The sequence below is a fragment of the Ambystoma mexicanum genome, chromosome 2p (genome assembly GCF_040938575.1).
Source record: "Ambystoma mexicanum isolate Mex_15411 chromosome 2p, UKY_AmexF1_1, whole genome shotgun sequence".
Lineage (NCBI taxonomy): Eukaryota > Metazoa > Chordata > Amphibia > Caudata > Ambystomatidae > Ambystoma > Ambystoma mexicanum.
In genome coordinates this window covers 1116914728-1116935579 of record NC_090923.1, presented here as the reverse complement: position 1 = coordinate 1116935579, position 20852 = coordinate 1116914728, and the positions used below count along the sequence as shown (strand labels likewise).

At 45.9% G+C, this 20852-nt stretch overlaps 1 protein-coding gene across 3 annotated transcripts in view; it reads right to left on the bottom strand.

Moving 5' to 3' along the window:
* LOC138567174 (estrogen-related receptor gamma-like) overlaps positions 1 to 20852 on the bottom strand; it is a 111801-nt gene that overhangs the window by 59003 nt on the left and 31946 nt on the right. For all 3 annotated transcript variants that reach the window (XR_011302119.1, XM_069645145.1, XM_069645144.1), the window contains exons 2-3: positions 5703 to 6048; positions 2021 to 2137 (exon numbers count right to left, since the gene is read on the bottom strand). Coding sequence is in view for 2 of the 3 variants with exons in the window: in XM_069645145.1 (XP_069501246.1) it covers positions 2021 to 2137; positions 5703 to 6036 (451 nt within the window). In the remaining variant the exon portion in view is untranslated. The remainder of the gene's footprint in view (positions 1 to 2020; positions 2138 to 5702; positions 6049 to 20852) is intronic.

Below are 20852 nucleotides of genomic sequence, written 5' to 3'. Positions count from 1 at the left end.
TCTTCGTTTTCCCCCTGGCCTCGCATTATTTTCAAGAACTCACTTGGGCATGCTGGGGAGGGTCAGTCAGCGCTGCTTCAATTAAGCCCTTGGTAATGGGCCTTTCTGAGCCAGACCCTCCCTACCGGAACCAAACTTCTTCAAACTGAGAAGGGATGACTTTATTCCTGAATAGGACTGCATATAGGAGGAGCCACCTCGACCATCTGAAGCCCGTTGCCCAGGGACAGCATCCTGAGGACACATCCCTAGGCAACAGAGTCTCTACATACTGACTGCCATTGGGAGGCAATGACTAGAACCACGTGTAAGCTTCACTGCATGCCTTCTCTGCAACTCCAGAACATGCCAGCTCTTTTCCTGAAATTCACTGCTCTTTTAGGGATCGGACCCAAAGGAGAGCACAGTCCCCCTTGAACGAAATTCAGCTATTAAGCACATTTCCATGTTCGTCTGAGTTCGGCATACTTCTTGCTTTACGGTGGTTCAGAATTGGAACCTGGACCTTCCAGTGCATGTGGCCTGAAGAGGAACTGGCTTCATGGGCGTAATTTTAGGGGGGGACAGGGGTGTTTGTCCCCCCGCCCCTCCAACTTTCATGGCACACCATTTTCTCCCCATTCATTTGGCTGGGGCACCTTTTCTTCAGATGTCATGTCCCCCTCCCCCCCAACATATTCAGCAAAGTTACTCCACTGACTGGCTTCACTATCGGCGTCCTGCCATGAGGCTGAGGAGGTCTTCCTGTCTTTCTCTTGCCTACACTGAACTGCAACGCCTGGGGGTAGAACAGTTGTTTAAACCATGTCCTGACTCATTAATATGCGCTTTTTGCCACGTGCGGAACACCTTGTTCAGTTTCCAAATCTTTGTTGGAAGTACAAGCGCAAGAGAATCTATTTTCATGTACCGCAGAGGAGCCTCCAAAAAACCATTCACAGGGCGGTGAACAAGAGCAGGCATCATGGATCCATCCAGCGATTGTGGAACTTTGTTTTTAACAAGCATTGACAAAGCCAACGTGTTTGACTTTTGTGTAGGCATCGGGTAGGCATTGGCATAAAAGTACTACATGGCCATAATTTGGGAACAGCTGGAAAATGGTGCGACTATCTGAGCATATGATAGCAGTGTGTAGAAAATGCCTAATACTTATTGACAAAGCCAATCATTTTTTCTAGTTTTTCACAGGACATCAGTGCAAGATACAGATACAAATAAAAAGGCTGAAGGTACACTTGATTAAGACATTTTGATTACATCAGCAGCACATTAATCGCTTAGAAATAACACTGGCAGGTGAAAGCTTGATGTAACTGCTTAGTAGAGAACCCTCAAACCAATCCTAGGAGAATGTGTTTTGGGTGAGGAGGGGCAGGTAGTGCGTGGAAAGGGCCATAGGGATTAACATAAGCACAGACAGTCTGTGGGCGAATAAATGATCAAAGAATACCCACATGCGGTGTCCCTCCTCACGTGTCCACGCCCCCCTAGCTGTAGTCCAATGCAATAGTTTCCGCTTCTAGGTGGCGCTATGGAGCTAGGGAAGGAAGTGAGGTATTTCTATCGATGTTTCATCATCATGGCCCAGTGCTCTGGCCCCCTGCAGAGGGCATGGACGCCAATACATGAACTACACAGGGCTGATTTCCTTTCTAATTCCCGTGGCATCAACAGTCTAAAAATATAGAAGTGAAAAGAGTACCAATACTCTTCTCCAAATCCCTGGGATGTTTTTCAAAGGGTTAGAGTTTCAAAAAAGTAGCCCATCCTGGCGAATTTGGAATAGAAATGATGAAATGATTGAGCAATCCTTGGCAAGTAGATTTGGGGGATCTGATATTTAGTTTGGCTGGGGTGAGGGTGGGAAGAGGGCGGAAGGTATGGAGTGCTTCCCTCAGACCCATGATGCACGGCGAAGCTAGGTGCGTTCTTCCTTTGGGCGCCGCTAGGAAGTGCAGCTGCTGCCTCTCATCTTGGCATTTACAGTGTTTGCCCCAGATTTGGAGGCTCTACCCACCTTCTTTCAGCATTCCCACTTTCAGGCACTTGGTGAAGCGGCATGCCTGGCAAGCTTTCCGCCGCCGCTTGGTGATCTCACACTCGTTTGAGGCAGGACAGCTGTACTCAATGTTACCTGAGGAAAGAAAGAATAAGAACATGGTATTGGGTACAAGGTCATGCCAGGGCTGAGGGATATAATGGATGCCCACCCCAAAACTAGAAGCAGGAAACTAGTTATGAGCTGAAGCTAGGGCTAAAGGGGCATGACGAGGTAGGAGTGCATTCTAGAAACGGAAGGGGTGCCTGAAGAAAGGCTCTGTGCAGGACATGGCTGGGGTCGAAATGATGACTTCACGAGTAGGAGCTAAAACCAGGCCCTGGGTTTCGGGCATCACGCTGTAGGCAGGAGTTACCTAGAAGGGTGGTGGTGGAAATATAAAAACCATGCCAACAGGGTGCGTTATCTTTGGAGGCTGGATACTACCAGACTGGAAATGTGCATTATTAGAGGCCCGGGAAAGCCTTTGGCTGGGGCATTTACAGTCCATGGCCACTGATCAGACTGGTGGCTTTAGAGTTCTAGAACAGCTTGAATCTAGTGGCTATACAATCTCCCAGAGTCTATACAGAAGCCAGAAAGCTAAACTTGGCACATTTCTACAACTGTATACTTGATGGATTGAGGCGCTTGTAGAAGCATGGGCACGTTACCTTCCTAGATGGAACAATTCTGGGGTCTACATGCCTCCTTCTTGTACCCTAGAAGTTATTTCACATGCACTACTCCGGTCAACATACTGGCCAGTTTTTCCGTCCCCAGGATATGGGTCAATTTTAATGGCAAGTTGTAGTCAAATGAAGACTGGTGGCAGTCCCAAAGAAACATTAACCTCATCGGAAACCAGGATCTCTAACAAGAGAAAATCCGCAGTGTTCCGTACCTGATAGCTGACCATTTCCTCTGCTGTTGAATCTCACCTCCAGCCAAAATCTTGCTGCTGCAGGCATCCCTACCATATATGTACACAGAAACCCAATAAACCACAACCCCTCCGAAATAAGTTCGACTTGTCCAAGTTAAATTTGTGTGATGCTTCAGGAGTGTAATATAATATTTTATACTGCAACTCTAGAACTTCAGCACTGTTAGAGGTCTTACTTATATTTTGCCAAACGGTCTTACCAAGATCCCTATCGGCTGCCTTTTTATATGGGTCCTCTTTCGTGTGTCTCATTGCAGATATGTCCTTATAACGAGATGACGGAAGACTTCTCGACGAGGTTGCCATAGAAATATTTTTCTATTTCCAATCTATCCTTACACCCTCTCTCCCTGTTGAGAGGGTGCATAGCCTAGTGCCCGAGCTGCCAATATAGACATCTCTCCTGTTCAGAGACCCCAAAAGCATCTCTACACTCCCGAAAACTTCTAATCTTCTTTCAGAGAAAGAGATCTTCTAATTTGGTGTATCCATTATTTACCTGCTTCATAAAATATCGGTTTGAGTAGAGTGGAGAAAAGTGTGGTGGTGGACGCGGCATTTAAGAGTGTTTCACCCTGGAGAAAGGAAAATATAACTTCAGTGCTTAAACTTCTTTTTTTCGATAGGTTTATGTTCAAATGTTCAGACTTAGTCGCGATGGTACTCCACTCACAGACCAGCCGTGAGCCTATACATTACGCAGTCCAGGATGCTTTATTAAACATTACTTACAGTTAGTTACTCTTCACTATATAAACAAAGAAACCAACCACCAGTAAGCCTCATACTCCAGCACATACCCCCAACTTCGACTGAGAAATTTGACTCAAAACCCTCGCCAACTTCGACTGAGAAATTTGACTCAAAACCCTCGCCAACCTGTTCCCAAGCTGCCAATCATACCCATGCACGCATGGATGACCAGTTGGACAAACATCCAAACCCAAGACACAACAAAGGTCTTGGGTATGGACGTATGTGCACCCCAACCCCTCAAGGGCTGACCTTTAGAGGCATGACCCTTTTACTGTCCTATTTTAGAGGATTTACAAGGTGTGAACACTCAGCTCTTATTGGCTGATTTTAGGAGGCATACATTCTGCTCATTTAAGCTTAGCAACTCTCCATTCTTATTGGCCAATTCAGGGCCACTCCCATCTCTTTTATTGGCTCATTTGAGAGTCATTTTCAGTGTCCACTTCATCTCTCCCTCACCCTTAATGACATTCATTTAAATTCATATCCAGTATGCCCGAGGCTTGACTTTAAATTCACAGGCACCGACACTCATGTGAAAAGAACCTGCCTGAAATATGGATTGGGCAGGTGCAAAGGAGTGGATAAAACAAGGAAAAGGTTTAAAGACTTCACCAATGGGGTAACAGTCAACTTGGGAGGCAGGTCAGGACATCACCAGCCTCGATTCAGAACGATGCAGTGAGGGGGTGCTTGTGTTGTGATCAAGCTCACAACGCCAATACACCTTAGAAATGAGAGGGGCCTGGCTTCAAGTAGTCTGTAAATCCTGCTCCCTACCAGGGAGGATGCTCCATCCCAGTCAAGATATTGGGAATGCCAGGACAAACAACACAGAGGAACGCACAAAAGAAAGTTAAATACTGGAGGCGCTGGAATAAATATGGACAAGATAACTGAACGCTCTTACCTCTGAAGAATCCACATGGAGCGAGTGCATGTTTCCCGGAACCTTTGTAGCAGCAGCAGCAGAAATGATTTTCAGCGCCCTTTCGGGACTATTGATATTGGACTACTTTGCCAGTTCCCCCTTATTCATCATTCTAATGGTTACTTTGTTCAGCCTGAGCAACATTTTATTTTTGACTTCTCTAACTCTAGTGTATAGCTTGTGTAGTTGTATAACTAGAGTATTGTGCTGTTAATGTAGTCTTCCCTAATGGTGAAGTTAAGGAATGAGAATTTATACATCTCGCCTAGGAGATGCACCTAAACACAGTGGACCTCATTACGACCCTGGCGGAACGGGTTAACAGGTGCCGCAAAAGGATGCAGACCCGTTAAACCCGTTCCGCCACATTACGAGGTCCTGGTAATCGAGCCCAGTGTCCTAGAGCAAGGGGATTAACCCCACAAGCATAGCAGTGTACATTAATATGGTCAGTACATTACATCTGGGATATGATCAACTTGTAAGCCAATAACGTTGAGGAAATCAGCCCTCCGTTCTCAATACTCGGTCTGGCGTCTGTCTGATCAGCTTTGTAAAGGGTGCTAGCAATGTTCGAATGCTTAGAAAAGAAGCCTCACTGGCTCGACTGCTCAAGCAGAACCACATTCACCTCTGCTGCTGTCCTCATAAAAGAACCTACCCCTTTTAAAATGAAAAAGGTATAGAGTGCCAGGGCGTGCAATAGCTTGTCTTGGTTCTGGACAATATACAGCTTGTAAACGGTCTTGGTGAGACAACGTGCAGACGTGCCTACAGGCACAGAGACTCCCCTCTTCACTCCAATCACTTTCATTGGATAATCTAGAACTTTTTGGATTACCCCCGTTTTGTGTTACTACTTGATTCAGAGATCCCCCTGCCTACCTTTATGGATGATTTTCGATGCCTGGTCAATCACCCTCACGGGCTTAAAATGTTAAACAATGCCACCATACTGACTGACAATACATTTTTGACCCGCAACCTCCTCTTTGATGGTGCACTTCTTCCTCTCGCAGACCCCTCACCTTGGATGGTGCGCTTGAAGAAGGCCTTGCAGGCCTCGCAGGAGGCCACACCATAATGGTAACCCGAGGCGATGTCTCCACACACCAGGCAGAGGCGTTTAGGCATGGAGCTCAGCACGTACTTGCCCCGGCCTGAAACATCGTCCCCCTCCTCATCGTCGGTTCGCCTTGGGGCTCCCGCTGGCAGGTGCAGCAGCTGCGAGTCCAGCTCCTGGCATGGCCCACTACCACCGCTGGTGTCAGAGGAGCCACTTGGACTGTGCTGGTGGATGCTTTCTGGGCTTGCTGGCTCAGCCTTGATGTAGAACTCCATGTGGCGGTCTCGCGAAGACATTGTCAGAGGAACCTGGGGTGGAGAAAATAACAGTGTGAATTCAGAGTTAACAATATGGGTCTTTACATAAATACGACTGCATAGGCCCGGGATTGAGAATGACATGTAGAGCAAAAGCATAGTGACATCCCAATGCCACAGTGATGACTATGTTTTGGAACATCACCGGGTCTTTCATAAGTACTTTTTCACTTCATAGTCCAGATATTCAACTGAGTCAAAAGCGCGACTAGTCCTGAATACAACTAGATCATGTTTCGTTCCAAGTTATATATACTTTCAGAAGGAGTATAAATCTTAAACACCATTCCCATCAGAACTGAGATTCCCCAGTAAAGCGTAGCAAAGTACATTTCCCTGCCTGAACTGTCAAAACTGTAAGTACATCCCCAAAGCTGACAAGAAGGTGCTTATCCCACATACAGGTGCAACTACCCCTTTATTACTCAATGCCACTTGTGACTGTTGGCCAAACATCAAGTCAACCGAAAGTCCGGAGGAATGTACATTGATCGAATATAAACAAAAAAACTCAAAACGTCCACTATTTCGACACGTTCTAGAAAAATGGCGTACTGTGGCCCAGATGCGTTTTAAGGTTCTGTAGATAGCACGCTGCCCTTCGCTTGGCAGGCACTTGAAAAGTATGCTAATGCAATGCCTAATGGATGAATCACATATAGACTTTTGTTTAATGCAGAAATGTGAAATATTTCGCGTTTCATTTACTATTTAATTTTTAAATTGTATATTAAATTTCACTTTGTTTTCAACACATTTACAGTTTCTATGATGTTTTTTTGGTTCTCTTTCCTTTTCCTTACCCCCTCCTTTTTTTATTCTTCACCACCATTCCCTCATTCCATTCGCCTTCCGTTTGTCTTTGGCTCGACCCTTGTATGACTACCTTATACTGGCCTTCCCTATGGCCTCTAGGTACTTTCTTCCCAATGTTCAATACAGCCTCTTTGTTCATAAGAGGGGCACCTGATAGAGACCTTCAACTGAGCGCCCACATGGCGTCGGACCACGCTATTTCTGGTACCAAGTTTGTTCACAACAGACTTCTTGTCTAATTATCTTCTTAATGTTGCCACTGCAAATGTGTGCCTAACACAGTCTGGTTGACTATCTGGTTCTTCAGACTCACCGGCTGTGTTGAACACGTTGGTGGTTCCTTTGCCGCTGGAGTCAAGGACGGTACCACAATGGCAACCACATTGCCCTGCCCCGGCTATCGGAGCAGAAGGGTTCCATGTACCGCTGACATCCGTCACATCATCTTCCGGCTGTGATTCCCAGTCTTCTATTTCTTCCATCAGAGGCTTTGCGGGTCTGGGTTGAAAAGGGCAAGGGCAACTCCCTCCTTCACATCCTGGAATAGCTGCTTCCTCGTGCGTTCAGCCTTGCTCGGAGTTTGCCGTTGTGCTTCACCTTTTATCCTGATGGGGAAGGGAAGGGGTAGTCGGGTGTGTGTAGTTGTCGGCAATTGTCTTACTCTGCCCGACCCTAGTGTTGGGATGGGGAAAAGGTGTCACAAGGAAGGGGATACAGCGTCTCACCCTTTGGTGTCCCACTTCCACTCCCGGAAGACCCCTCATCCAGGTGATCCTCCCGCACTGGTCCACCCCCAGGAACCGGGTCCAGCAGCGATGGCCGTGTCCTGGCCACTTGGATGACAGGTTCTCGGGGACTAGTGAGTGAGACACCTTCATGTTTCTCACAGTATGAATTTGACGTATCGGCATTGACAATGAGAAGGTTTAGGGAGGGGGGAGTGTTGTAATTGGCTTTAGGGTGAGTATGTTGGAATGGCGTGAGGTTATGTGGAATGTTGGAGAGTTGGTGGGGTCTGTGTTGTGTGTGTTCTGACAGTGACAGTTAGAGCTGTATGCTGGCTATGATGAATGATCCAGTTGATATCCCATGTAACTTCTAGGGGCTCACAGTCATGGAATAGACATACCAATTAACTTACATCCCAATTCCAGACTGTTTCAAGAACCCCATTACTTCAACCTTCTTTCTGCCTCAGTGACTGGCTGCCTCTTTCCCTTTGAGTGGGGCGCCAGCCCCTGCCCCCTCCCAGATCACCCCCCCCTTCTCTGCACTTATCATGTTGACCCTCAACTCTGCAATCCCTGGCACTTGCCCTTTGGCGTCCCTTAGCACCTGCACCTCACCTCTTCCCCCTTTTCCCTTCCCACCTTAGAATTTCGTTTTTGCACAGTCTGGCACTTCCCCCCCAGTCCCCGTCTCCCTCGCACTTCTTGTTCTGCACTTGAACGATCCGAATGTCACAAGGCCTAGTAGGACCGTTATTGTATCTGTCTCCCTTGTTCCCCCCCTTTTTTGTCTTCTGCTGCTTTGAAACACCATTTGTTGTATAGGCACCTTACAAATAACCAATAAAATGAATAAAACTGCTGTGATCTGTCCTTGTATTGTGACCTTGTTCTACCTTCACGTGGCAGTTTTCCTCACAAACAGTTCTTTGATATGCCACTCTTGTTCGAGGGGTTGCTTTGACATTCCTCCAAATATTATGGTAACTAGTTCCCATTTTTAGTGCCTTGATTTCCAAACCTAATCCACTATCTTCATATTCCAATTTAGGACATCTAGGAATTCTTGGCAACTGGTCTTTGGACCAGTCAGTTGGGACCTATTTACCCATTGTCCAGCCAGGCTTTGCATGGTTATCAGTGGCTGTACTTCAACTTCAGACACGTTCGCTGGGATGTTGTCTTCTAGATGTTCTGATTGGAAGAAGTTGTAGGTGGGGAAACTGGTAAATGCATACGTTGTTTACACTGTGGTCCGTAGCTTCACCCGCTGTCTTAGCTGGGCCTGTAGTAAGGGCTGGGGTTATTGCGCGTACATGCCTTTTCAATTGCAGAGGAGGCTGTCAGGGGCCAGTGGCTTCCTTGGGGTGCCAGGTAGTTGCTTCAAGGGCCTCTGCAGCACTTGTTTGGTTACCACACAACCCAAGACACAATGGGCCTCATTACGACCCTGGCGCTAAGGGATTACCGGTACCGGTAAGGGTACCCGTACCGTTAATCCCTTAGCGCCTGATTACGAGGTCCCTTTGCGGGTTCCCACCGTTAAGGAATGGACCCGCAAAGGGACCTTGGTGCCAATTACAGTACCGTAATTACCGCCTTCCCCATTCCCATTATGCCCTATGGGGCAAAAATGGGAATGGGAAGGGCCATGGAGAAAGGGGGAATTACCGCCCCGCCAACCTTGTAATGGGGTGGTAATTGCCCTTTCTCCATGGTCGAGTAAGTAAGTTACTGGCATGGACCATGGTGCTATTAGCACCATGGTTTTCCGCCTGGGTCGTAATGAGGCCCAATTCACATTATCAGAGGTATTTGCTCAGGGTCTCTGGGCTGCTGTTTTATCTTATGATTTGGTAGATGGCTGTCACAGCATTAATGACATCACAAGACCTGCATGCATTTGCTTCGGTTATATATCTGGAAGAATTACAGCTTGGTACATCCTCATAGAGTAAGGACTGTGACGAGGAAGACAGTAGAGGAGGTAGTGGCCTGATTACTTAACTGTAATCATTATAAATCACTATTCTTAACATTCCTTCCTTTCAGAGACCCACAGGCTTAGAAATGGAACAGGAAGTCTTGGTGAGTCGGAAATGCTTTTATACACAGCTTAACAGAGAAGTAAAAAAAATAAAAGGGAATAATAATGGGAATGGCAAAACATTGGGGGTTGTGAAACCCCTGTCTCTCAGTTGAGTAGTCACCTGGACTGTGATGCGGAAGTCCTGGTCTTGGTGTAAAGAGGAATACTGGTAGTCCGTTCATTAGAGGTTTGTGATTTTGCTCCCTTCTTTGTCAATTTATGTTTGAGAATTAAATGGGTCATGTTTATATTATAGTAGTTTTGAAGCGGTGCATTTTGGGATGCTCAAGAGACGCTGTAAAAAGCATAAACGTTTGTATGAGGGTCTGCTGGGACCTTAAACATCTTGGGGAACATAAATGATTAAAGAAACAAAATAAAACACGTATATAAAGTTACTGCAGTGGACTAATGAAAAGTGGCTTTAGTTCTCGTTCGGCAAAAGCATGCTATTTATTTTATTGCGCTTTTATAACACGCTAACTTGCAACGTACACTACTGTTTCAAAGCACAGGAGGCTTCAAGGTAGTGTAGAAACTATCAAAAGAACAAAGCAAGTAAGTGCCTTCCTGCTTGAACAGTTGGAGCGACAGTTAACATTCAAAGCGAAGGGCAACATTGTCAGGCGTGCAGTGGACCTGAGGAAAACAAGGCAGCCCGTTCGTATAGCAGCTTCGGCGAGCCAACGACGCATGAGGTTAATGTGTCTATTTAATTGGGGCCCACCAGTACCTCCTAGGTCTCGGGCAAGCCCAAACTGAACAGGATCTATTTTCATTTGTGTTAAAGATGAGGGTTTTTTTGTAGGCCATTCCTCAGTGTGGGGGCATGGACTGTAAAGGATCTTAGCTCTTGTCTTTGATTTCTGTATTTGGGAGCAATTTCTGTTGAACTCTGAACTCAAAAGGCACCCCATATAAAGCCTTAGAGGCAGCTGAAAAAGCGACTCCGGTTTGTGACAAATCCAGGGAATTCATCCCTTCTCTACACATGAGGACACCCCCTTTGGGTTATGGAGGTGAGCCGGCTACACTAAACACCCCACAGGAGACATAGCAAGTTGGATCTCACCTGGGGTGCCCCCATCAACTCCTTAGGGGACAAGGAATCCTCAGGTGAAGATTTTATAGCGTATCTCTGTTTAATTCATGATGGTTGAACGCATTATGAACCTTTAACTGTGCTTGGCTTGGATGTTGACGCCCACCTCTATGCCAGAACCAATGCTGTTGTATCTCTCCTTTCAGAAATAAAGTTAAAAGGGCAGAGACCAATTCCTGCGGGGGGGAGAGGCCAGCCAGATGGGCGCACCCAGCCAAAGCTTGCGCCATTGCGCCAAGCCAGCCCAGCCTGGAGGCAGGACCACGTCAAATACGTGGTGGGCGGAGGAATCACAGAGCAAACTGGACGCTGCTGAATCCAGGGCACCCAGATCTCCGGAAGAGAAAAACGAACCGCAGCAGATGCGGCACACTAGAATGAACAAACCACGATGCCCAAATGAAGTATCACTACGAGCGAGCCGATGACCCGAGAAGCTCAGTTCCGCAAGTACTGGAGCAGCCACCTCCCCAACAAAGAACGCAAATATGCAGCTGACGCAGAGGAGGCAAAGGAGGGTGGCAGAGCTCCGAGGCACTCCGTAAGGGGATGAGGACAATATGAGACTGGCTAAAGAGCCAGGAGGTCTGAGGTGGGGCTACCAGAGACCAAAGAGGAATAGAAATGCCCGAGAAGGGTGAACCGGAAACCAAGAACCCACGAGCGGGGTAACAGAGCTGCAAGAGAAACACTCAGGAGGGCTGAACCGGAAATGAAGACACTACAAGGGGATAACAGAGACCTAAGAGAAATAGCCATTCACGGATGGTGGGAAATGCTGTTAAATCAAAATCGCCAGTAGAAAGTTTATACTGGACCACTAAAGTTTCTGTTTCATAGGAACTGGAACAACCTGTAATGGTGAGCAAGAGACAACCGCTACAAAATTGAATGATTTACAAATTCATGTCACATTACAGGATCAAACTTTCTAAGGTAAGCAAGACTTTAGTGAGGGTCTCAGGAGTTCTCTTTTAGGAGGGTGGGGACTTGCGATCAGTCATGTCTTAAAGCAGACTCAGAGGGACCACCCTGGACCAAGCAAACGCATTGCTTCAAAGGAACCAATGAGGCCTGGAACTGTGAGCAAGAGATACCCGTTTCATCATTGAAGGACTTAAAAATCAACTGTTGCATTTAAGGAATGCACTTTTTAGTTGATCAAGAAATGGGCGAGGGGTCTGGAGTTCCCCCTCACATAGAAAATCAAGGAACTTGTTTGAACTGTATGAACAGGCTAAGAGCTGAACGACCAGGAGGCGAATTTGAGAGACATTTGAAAGGGGGGCACGCACCTGCAGCACAAGCCATAAAAGGTGGAGGGGCATTTCTCCAGGCTATGTTATGTTATGTTTCCTTTATTAGTGGTAGGGTCAGTCTGCAGGCTGGCATAGGTTTGGACAGAGGACAAGGATTATTTGTGTAAAATATCCTGCCAAGCACCATTTTCCAGAATAGGGATTCTTCATCATAGAAGTACGGATAGGTGAGGCATGTTCTTTACCTTAATAAAATTTAGATTCCTTGAAACCTGTCTTCATGTCCGTCTCCTATGTCCAACCTACCACAGGATCCAATGCATAGGCTTTTCATGGATGTTCTATTCTTTCTAAAATAATTTGTTTCTGCATTTTCAAGTTAGTAAATTGATTTACAGAAATCTAATTTGGATATCTCTAGGGCACTGGTCAAGTGTACCTTTTTGAGTAAGTTCAAGTTTAGTTATGACCCTGTGAAGTAGTTGTAGTTTGAATCTGCTTTGCATGTGGTTTTGTTAATTTGGGGTGTGAAGTTCAAGTCTTTGTCCAGGTTCTTAAGTGATGGTTACTAGATGCTTTTAAAGAAGAAATAGGAACATGTATATAAGTGAACTGGAGTATTTTTTTTCCAATCAATTCAGTACATTTATATAAGCAGTCTGTGTCTCCTTTATGACCTTCATAAATGCTGAGGTAGCAGTGGAGTGTAGACCAACAAGCGAGTTGGAATTATGGTGAAATGTCATTACATCTTTATGCATTTTCATTTACTGCATTTACATCGATTCTGCTCATTATGCAGACCAGGGAACAAGCAACACATTCTTTTTTAAAAAAGGTGTTACTTAGTGGGAAGTCTGAGGGGCTCTACCCAAGTTTAAAAAAACAAAATATGAAACTACAGTACATGCAAGTGCAAGGACTGTAATGAGGATTTGTTGACCAGGAGCAAAAAGCAGCTCCTGGGTATCAGACTTCACCCGTTCGGCAGGAGCTAGCGCTAAAGAGCCAGGCCATAGCATGCAGCAAATCTAACGTGCGCAAAATGCAAACTCTAACATTTTGTCCAATACATATTATACAATATTCTTTAATTGTGCCTCAGGTCTGTCCGTTATTCTCCTTTAAACACATTCCCAAATCTACATAGTTAATATCACATAACTCTGTTTGTATGGCGCCACTTGCCTGCAGAGTCAAAAGTAGCTCCTGGGAGCTGTTGATTTCAAGTTGACCAAGCACCCCATGACTGTAAGCAGGAACTAAATAGCTCCCAGTTACTGGCAATGTTGAACCCTGCAAATGCATAGATATGAAAATGCAGTAGATGTAAAGACCGGAAATGGGCCTCACAAAGGGACTGGCGTAGCGGGCCCAGCAATGAGGATGCAGCAAGCTTAGAAAGACTTATAAGGGAGCATTCTGGCAAAAAATGTGAATGTCCGACTTAATGTGGCTTCACCTGAGCACAAAAGAGGCAGCAGAAGAACAATAGTTGTAGAAAAGGAATTTAAATAATAGGTTATGTTCGATGGGTTCATGGAGAGATCATCACAGAGTAGTTAAGCAATTTAAAGTGGTGTCCGGAGAAGTTACAACGGAGAGGGTTGGTTGATAGTGATACATGCTGGGGCTGTATGAATGCCGTTGGCTCGATGGAGCATATGTTGTGGAGTTGTGTGAGAGTTTCTGGATTCTGGTCGGAAGTCTGTAGTGCTTGTATTCAGGTTTCTGGTGGGGATCCGAATCTGGACTTCAAGACAATGATTCTTGGAGACGACTCAGAGATTGGTGATCTTTGTTCAGCCCATAAACAATTTCTTTGTAGGGGTGCAATTGTTGCGAAACGCTTGATACTTCGGGGCTGGAAAAGTAGGGTTTCTCCATCGTTGGAAGACTGGACAGACGAAATGCATAAACTTTCAAGAATTGAGAAATTGCTTTATAAAATGAAATGCAAATTATCTCTTTATGAGAGGATTTGGAGTAAGTTTAATGATCTCTTTTAAAAACAGTGTTTTTTTTTTAATTTTAATTTTTTTTTTTTCAGCCTACATTTTTTCTCATTATATGCATTTTTGTGACAATTGCTATGTTTCAAATGATGTGTTTTGTATTGTAATATTTGTAAATATATAAATAACATTTTTTAAAAAGTTAACTCTCATAAATGTGGATTCCACTCTGAAATAGATTCATTCTTATTGGTACTTTGGGCGAGGGCAACAGCCAAATGGAGTGCTCAGTATGTGGGCTGTGTTCACTGTTATAAGGCCATGTTCCAAGCTGACTGACAACTGTATGCCCTCGCTGTTCTCCTGCTTTGTCCCCCTCTGCCCATCCTGCAACCACATTACGCCCATCCTGCAACCACATTACCATCTGCTAACACCAAACACAGGTTCTAATGGCTCTCATGAAATTAAAAAGAAATGGTGAATACAAAAAATACCTTGGGCTTCTCAAGAGCCGAGCCACACCACTGAAGTCCCCTTTCGTATTGACCAAGTCAACATAATCGACACAGAAAATAGACTTAATCACAGCGAAAAGACATCAACGATGCCTCAACTAAGTATTAGTTTTCAGTTTTTAACTTGGGGTGCTAGTGGTGATATAACCCGTGGCTGTGATCCAATCCTAGTGATAACCCCACTTATGTCTGCGTTAAGGGACCCTCACTTTTCTCTGGCTTTCACCTTGGGCAGAGAGCCGTTACCGGCAGAGCTCGGTAGCTAGCATTGGTTAGGTCGCCTCTTCATCTCTTTAGACAATCAGAAAATATGGGGTCTATCCACTAACCACCAGCAGAAGCCTGTAGTCGATGCTTCTCCTTGGTTGTTCTCAGTCATTAGCACTCTTACCCATTCAGCAAGCTAGAATGGAGGGTCTGTAGAGGCAGCATTCCAAGCTTCCCCTTGTGATGTGTACACACTGCCCACAGGGTAAGGAGACATGAACGAGCTCTGTCACAGGATTTCCAGGGTAAGCTTATACCCCCTCAAGCCCCCGCACACGCTATAAAGGTGTTGGAGCCCTTACGGCCAGTATCTATAGTGTGCCAGGTGACCTTTGTCCTGGTTAGTGGTCCTTGCCTTTGGCTTTGGACCAAATACTCAGGGAGTGGTCACCTACCCACAATAGAGCTCTTTGGTCGTGCTGCATTGCTTACATGCAAATCTCATTGAATACCCCAATACGGAAGATTGGGCAAACACCTAGGCATTTTTCTGATCATTTAAAGTGGGAATAAAAGTGCAATTTTGGTAAGTCTTTGATGGAGGATGGCACAAAGAAAAGGTAATGTGTGGAATATAAGAAGGGTCAGCCTCTGCAAAAGAACTTTGTTTGTAGGGGGTCCACCCTTTACATCTGCCACCAGTGCGCGGGAGAATGAGAAACAGTATGTAAAGGAAGGAAGATGAAAAGAAATGGAGAGGAAATTGACAAAGGCTTTTCCAGCTGAAGGTGGCACATTAATACATGGCTGAAAAGCAAAAGCATGGACTATATGGGAAACTTCCACAAAAGCAAATTAGACCAATGTAACCCTAAACAGTAGGAAGGAGGGGCATCTGGTCAGTTGTGGGCATGGCAATGCTGGAAGCAAGATCTACAACTGTAGAAGTTGGATAGACGACACACAGAGTAAGCAAACACTGGAAGGCACTAAAGGAGCAAGAGTAGTTGTCCAACAACTTATAGTAGGAAAACGAAGGCCAGTGCAAGTACGAATTATTAGGTTATGCTACCAGGACTTTAAAACCACTTGGATTTCATTTTGAGAACTAATATCTCTTCTTTGTCCAACTGTGCCATTTAAATCTTAGATTAGTTCTCGAAATGAAATTGGAAAACAATTGGCAATCTCATTGGCACGTAGGACGATGCACCACTGTTTTCCATTACACAGTGCTTGTACTTAATATATGCTCTTAATTTGTGTATTGTTAAACCAAATATAATGTAAATATATATATATATATATATATATATATATATATATATATATATATGTGTACACTACATCTCAATTTCGTGTTGTGGTTGGCGCAAAAAACACATTTGCCATTTAGATGGTTGGCATTTGGTGAGATGTTTTACCAATGTCATTTAATCATGAATTTATAAGTGAGGGATAAGTACCATTTTAGTACTTTATTGAGACCCCTAAATTTGGTGCTTTTTGAGATAGAATAAGTGCAACATATCAAACATGGAAGGGATGTTTTTTTTCAATACACCCTTCCCCATCTCCCAAGACACACGAAATTATATCACTTTTTTCAAAATATTGTGTCTCTTGAATCATTTTGGAGTTTTAGAATCACACTTGTGCCCATTAATTATCAAGTCAGTGTGTCTCCTTGACATCGACGGGGCACATCAGACTATCGTGTAGCCTTTAGTAGCGCTGACAGTGGGCCTCATTACGACCCTGGCGCTAAGGGATTACCGGTAAGGGTACCCGTACCGGTAATCCCTTAGCGCCTGATTATGAGGTCCCTTTGCGGGTTCCCACCTTAACGGCTGGTTTTACCAGCCGTTAAGGAATGGACCCGCAAAGGGACCTTGGTGCTAATTACAGTACCGCAATTTGCGGTACCGTAATTACCGCCTTCCCCATTCCCATTATGCCCTAGGGGGCAAAAATGGGAATGGGGAAGGGCCATGGAGGAAGGGGGAATTACCGCCCGCCAACCTTGTAATGGGGTGGTAATTCCCCCTTTCTCCATGGCGGAGTCGGTAAGTTACCGGCATGAACCATGGTGCTAAAAGCACCATGGTCCTCCGCCTGTCTCAAAGTTAACTTTAAACACCCATTCCTTTTTCCTCTCTTTGTAGCTTCCTCCAAGTGTGCCCTATTTTAGAACTGGACATAAACACAAATGGCAGACTTGAGACAGACAGAAGAAACACAATGGAACCAAGCAACTTCAACATTCCGTTCATCACTAAAAACTAGCAAAATAACAAGTTTGACCGATACAAACTTACAGACAACCCCGAAGAACACATCAGCCCAAAACGCAACCTTCTGGAACTACTCAGTGAAGAAATTGAACCAACGAAAATCTCCCTACAACTTGCAGGCCAAAACCTAAAGCAGGAAAGACAAACTTTTGCCAAACCAAATTACCAACACCGCTCCCCAAGAACAAACTAACCTCTGCTAGCAAAAAGATTCACTGCAACCTAATCAATGCCAGATCAATGTCAAAGCACAGCACAGAGCTATATGACCACCACACTGAGGGTGGAACTGACATCCTATTCCTGTCCAAAACTTGCCTAACTGAAGAATTCAATGTAGTGGCACAATAATCCCTACCCAACAACTTCTAGCTGAAACATGCAAGCGGAGAAGGAAAAAGAGGAGGAGGTTTCACCGTTCCACACAAAGACCACCTGAAGATCATACCAGCACTATCACTAAATATCTCAAACTGTGAATCACTCCTCCTGCACCTAGCCATGGACCACCAAACCAGTCTTTCATTCCTACTCGTCTACAGACCGCCCACATACAACCCATCTTTCGCAGACACATTTGTAGACGCCATAATCAACATCGCCATAAAATATGACCAGTTGATCATATAACAAGACTTCAATATATCGTTTGAAAAAGGAAATATCAACTCGGCTTCATCACTGAAACCCGGTTCCCTCAAGACTTCTGAACAACTGCATACAAATCCTTCCCACCGGGTTACAAACTTATTGTGCAAAACAGGGCCAGCAGGGCAGGCAGCATTTCCATCCTTCATAAATCCTCCCCATCCGCCTCACCCTCAGACGAAAAAGCATGCAGCATAGACCGCAAATCTCTCCTGGTAAAATTCCTGCTCCCACAATCACAGCTTTGTGCTCATCTATCGACCCCCGGGATAGATTTGCAGCATCCCAAAGAACTCCATAGCAGCCCTCATGGTCTCCCAACCCCACCTCACAGTATTGGGGGATTTCAACATCTGGTTCGACATGCCACATAACCCAATGACCTGACCGCTACTGAACAACCTGGAAAACTTTCATCTAACACAGCTAGTCTCTGGGCCACCCACTCTGTCGGTCCCACCCTAGACGCTATCTTCGGTTCATCAGATCTCCTAACCACACTACCACCATGACTGCTTGTCTGGTCTGACCACTCTGCCATCCTCTTCTCCCTCTCCTCTGTGATCCCACTACCCTAATACTGCCTCTGGAAGGAAATCAAAGTGACTCTGGACCTGGTAGAGACCCTACTAACATCCCTGATCGCCCCCCCCCACCATTCGGGTTAGATTGCCATATCCATCTTTGATCACTGTCTTTCTGAAGCACCCGTCTCCCTCTCCCCCACCCCCCATTCAGATCTTGCTCGAACAGACAAGGCCACTCAACCGGATGGTTCACACGAGCCCTTAAAAATGGAAAACCCTGAACTGTATCCAGCAGAATAGCGGACGCATCCCAGCTCATTGCTGAATTGCCTGCACCAGCAACACTACCAGCTACACCTAATCCCTCAGTCACTCTCTCTTGTACCACTTCTACAACATAGCCCAAGAGAGACACAATTTCATCCTCTCTAAAATCTCATCTTCCCCCTCCCATCCTACCTCTCGCACACAATCAGAAATGCTCTGCATCCTCCCACTCTTCTACCTTTTCAGCATTCCCCCCCCTTGAATTCCTTACGCTACTATCCCTCAGGTGGGCTGCAGGATTCCTTAGGAACCCCGGCACCCTCACTGCTAAAAGAAATGTTGACGGCCACCTATGCAGGTGAATTCCCAAGATCCATTGTCAACTCATCTCTCAATTTTGGTTCCTTTCCAGCACAATTTAAGACCCCGACATCAAGCCTCTCCGCAAAAAGACTCCCTCAGCCCTCTTCTCCCAACCAATTACAGACTCATCTCAAACAACTGCTATAAAGCTAAATTAGCTGACTGAGCTTCATACTCTCAACTATTACAAAAACAGTCTCTCTCGAATGAACATGGCATGATAACCTGTTCTGTGGTTTTACCCACTGTGAGAGTCCGCAGCCATCGCTTTTAGCTCACTGTACTTTTCACAAAGGGGTTGGTCCCCCTGAGTTACCTGGGGGAAACCCAGACATGGGGCCTCATTACACGGTAGGCGGTGGTAAAATACCGGCACCGCCTTGGCGGAAAGGGGATTTACCGCCCCATTCCAAGGTTGGAGGGGTGGTAAATCCCCCTTCCACCATTGCCCTTCCCCATTCCCATTCCTGCCCCATAGGGCTCTATGGGAATGGGGAAGGCGCTAATTACGGTACCGCAATTTTGCGGTGCCGTAATTAGCTCCGAGGTCCCTTAGCGTGTTGGATTTTAACGCCTGCAAAAAGCAGGCGTTAAATCCCCCAACCCGCAAAGGGACCTCGTAGTAAGGCGGTAAGGATTTACCGGTACCGGTATTTTACCGGTACCGGTAAATCCCTACCGCCATCCGTGTAATGAGGCCCATGGACTTCCTGCTCACTGTGCTCAGAGAGGCACAGCTCCACCTCACTGATGAGGCCCAACAAGGCTGAAACACGTGTATGGGGTTTCTGTTGGTACTCTTGTTCAGAAGGGAATTGCCATGGCATTTTGGTGCTGGATTGCCCATGTGGGCGGGACAAAGACTCATATACACATGTATATTTCCCATCTGTGAAAGGTACAGTGAGCAAAAAGCGATGGCTGTGAACTCTCAGGTTATCATGCCATGTTCTTTCTGGAGAGGGGTGCCTGCTACCTTTTTTGAAAAATGTGCAAGGAACTTGGGGTTGGTCACCCTGAGTTACCTGGGGGAACCCAGACGTGGAGACTCCTTGCTCACTGTGCTCATTGAGGCTCAGCTCCACCTCACTGATGAGGCCCAACAAGGCTGAAACACGTGTATGGGGTTGCTGGTGGTACTCTTGTTCAGAGAGGAGTTGCCATAGCATTTTGGTGCTGGACTGCCCATGTGGGTGGGACAAAGACTGATATGCAAATTGATATTTCCCATCTGTGAAAGGTACAGTGAGCAAAAAGCGATGGCTGCAAACTCTCAAAATGGGGGAAAAAACCACAGAACAGGTTATCATGCCATGTTCTTTCTGGAGAGGGACGCCTGCTACCTTTTTTGGAGAATACTCTCAACTATGACACTACTCAGAATACAACAAGATCTTCGATTCCGCTCAATCTGTTTTCAGACTTTTATGAGGAACTGAACCCTGTCTAGTCTCCATATGGGATGATCTTAAAGGACACTCATGCTGCGCCGACCTATGCCTACTCGACCTCTCAGCAGCTTTTGACACTACTGACCACTCCATCCTCACCAAGAGACTACACTCCTTCAGCATCAGAGATTCTGCTCTGAATTGGATATCCTCCTTCCTCTCCAACAGATCCCAAATAGTGCACATATCTCCATTCTCCTTGGCTCCCCATCCAGTCACTCACAGGGTGCAGCAGGGCACCTCCCTCTTAACACTCTCTTTAACCTCCTTCTGAGCCCACTTCCCGCACTCCTTCAATTCCTATGGACTTTCGTGCTACAGTTATGCGGACGCCCAAATCATCTTCAAAATCCCAAACAGCCCCGCGTACACCGCTCCTGATCTCGCATCCTGCCTCTCGGAGATCGAACGCTAGATGACAGCAAACCACCTCCTACTCAATCCAGGCAAAACTGAGATCTTGATAGGTGGAAAGGCTCACCTTTTTCCCTCAACCCAAACGCTGGCTGCTGTGAGAAACCTGAAGGTGTCCCCCTAGCTGTCATCCAGGTGGCCAGGACACGACCATCGC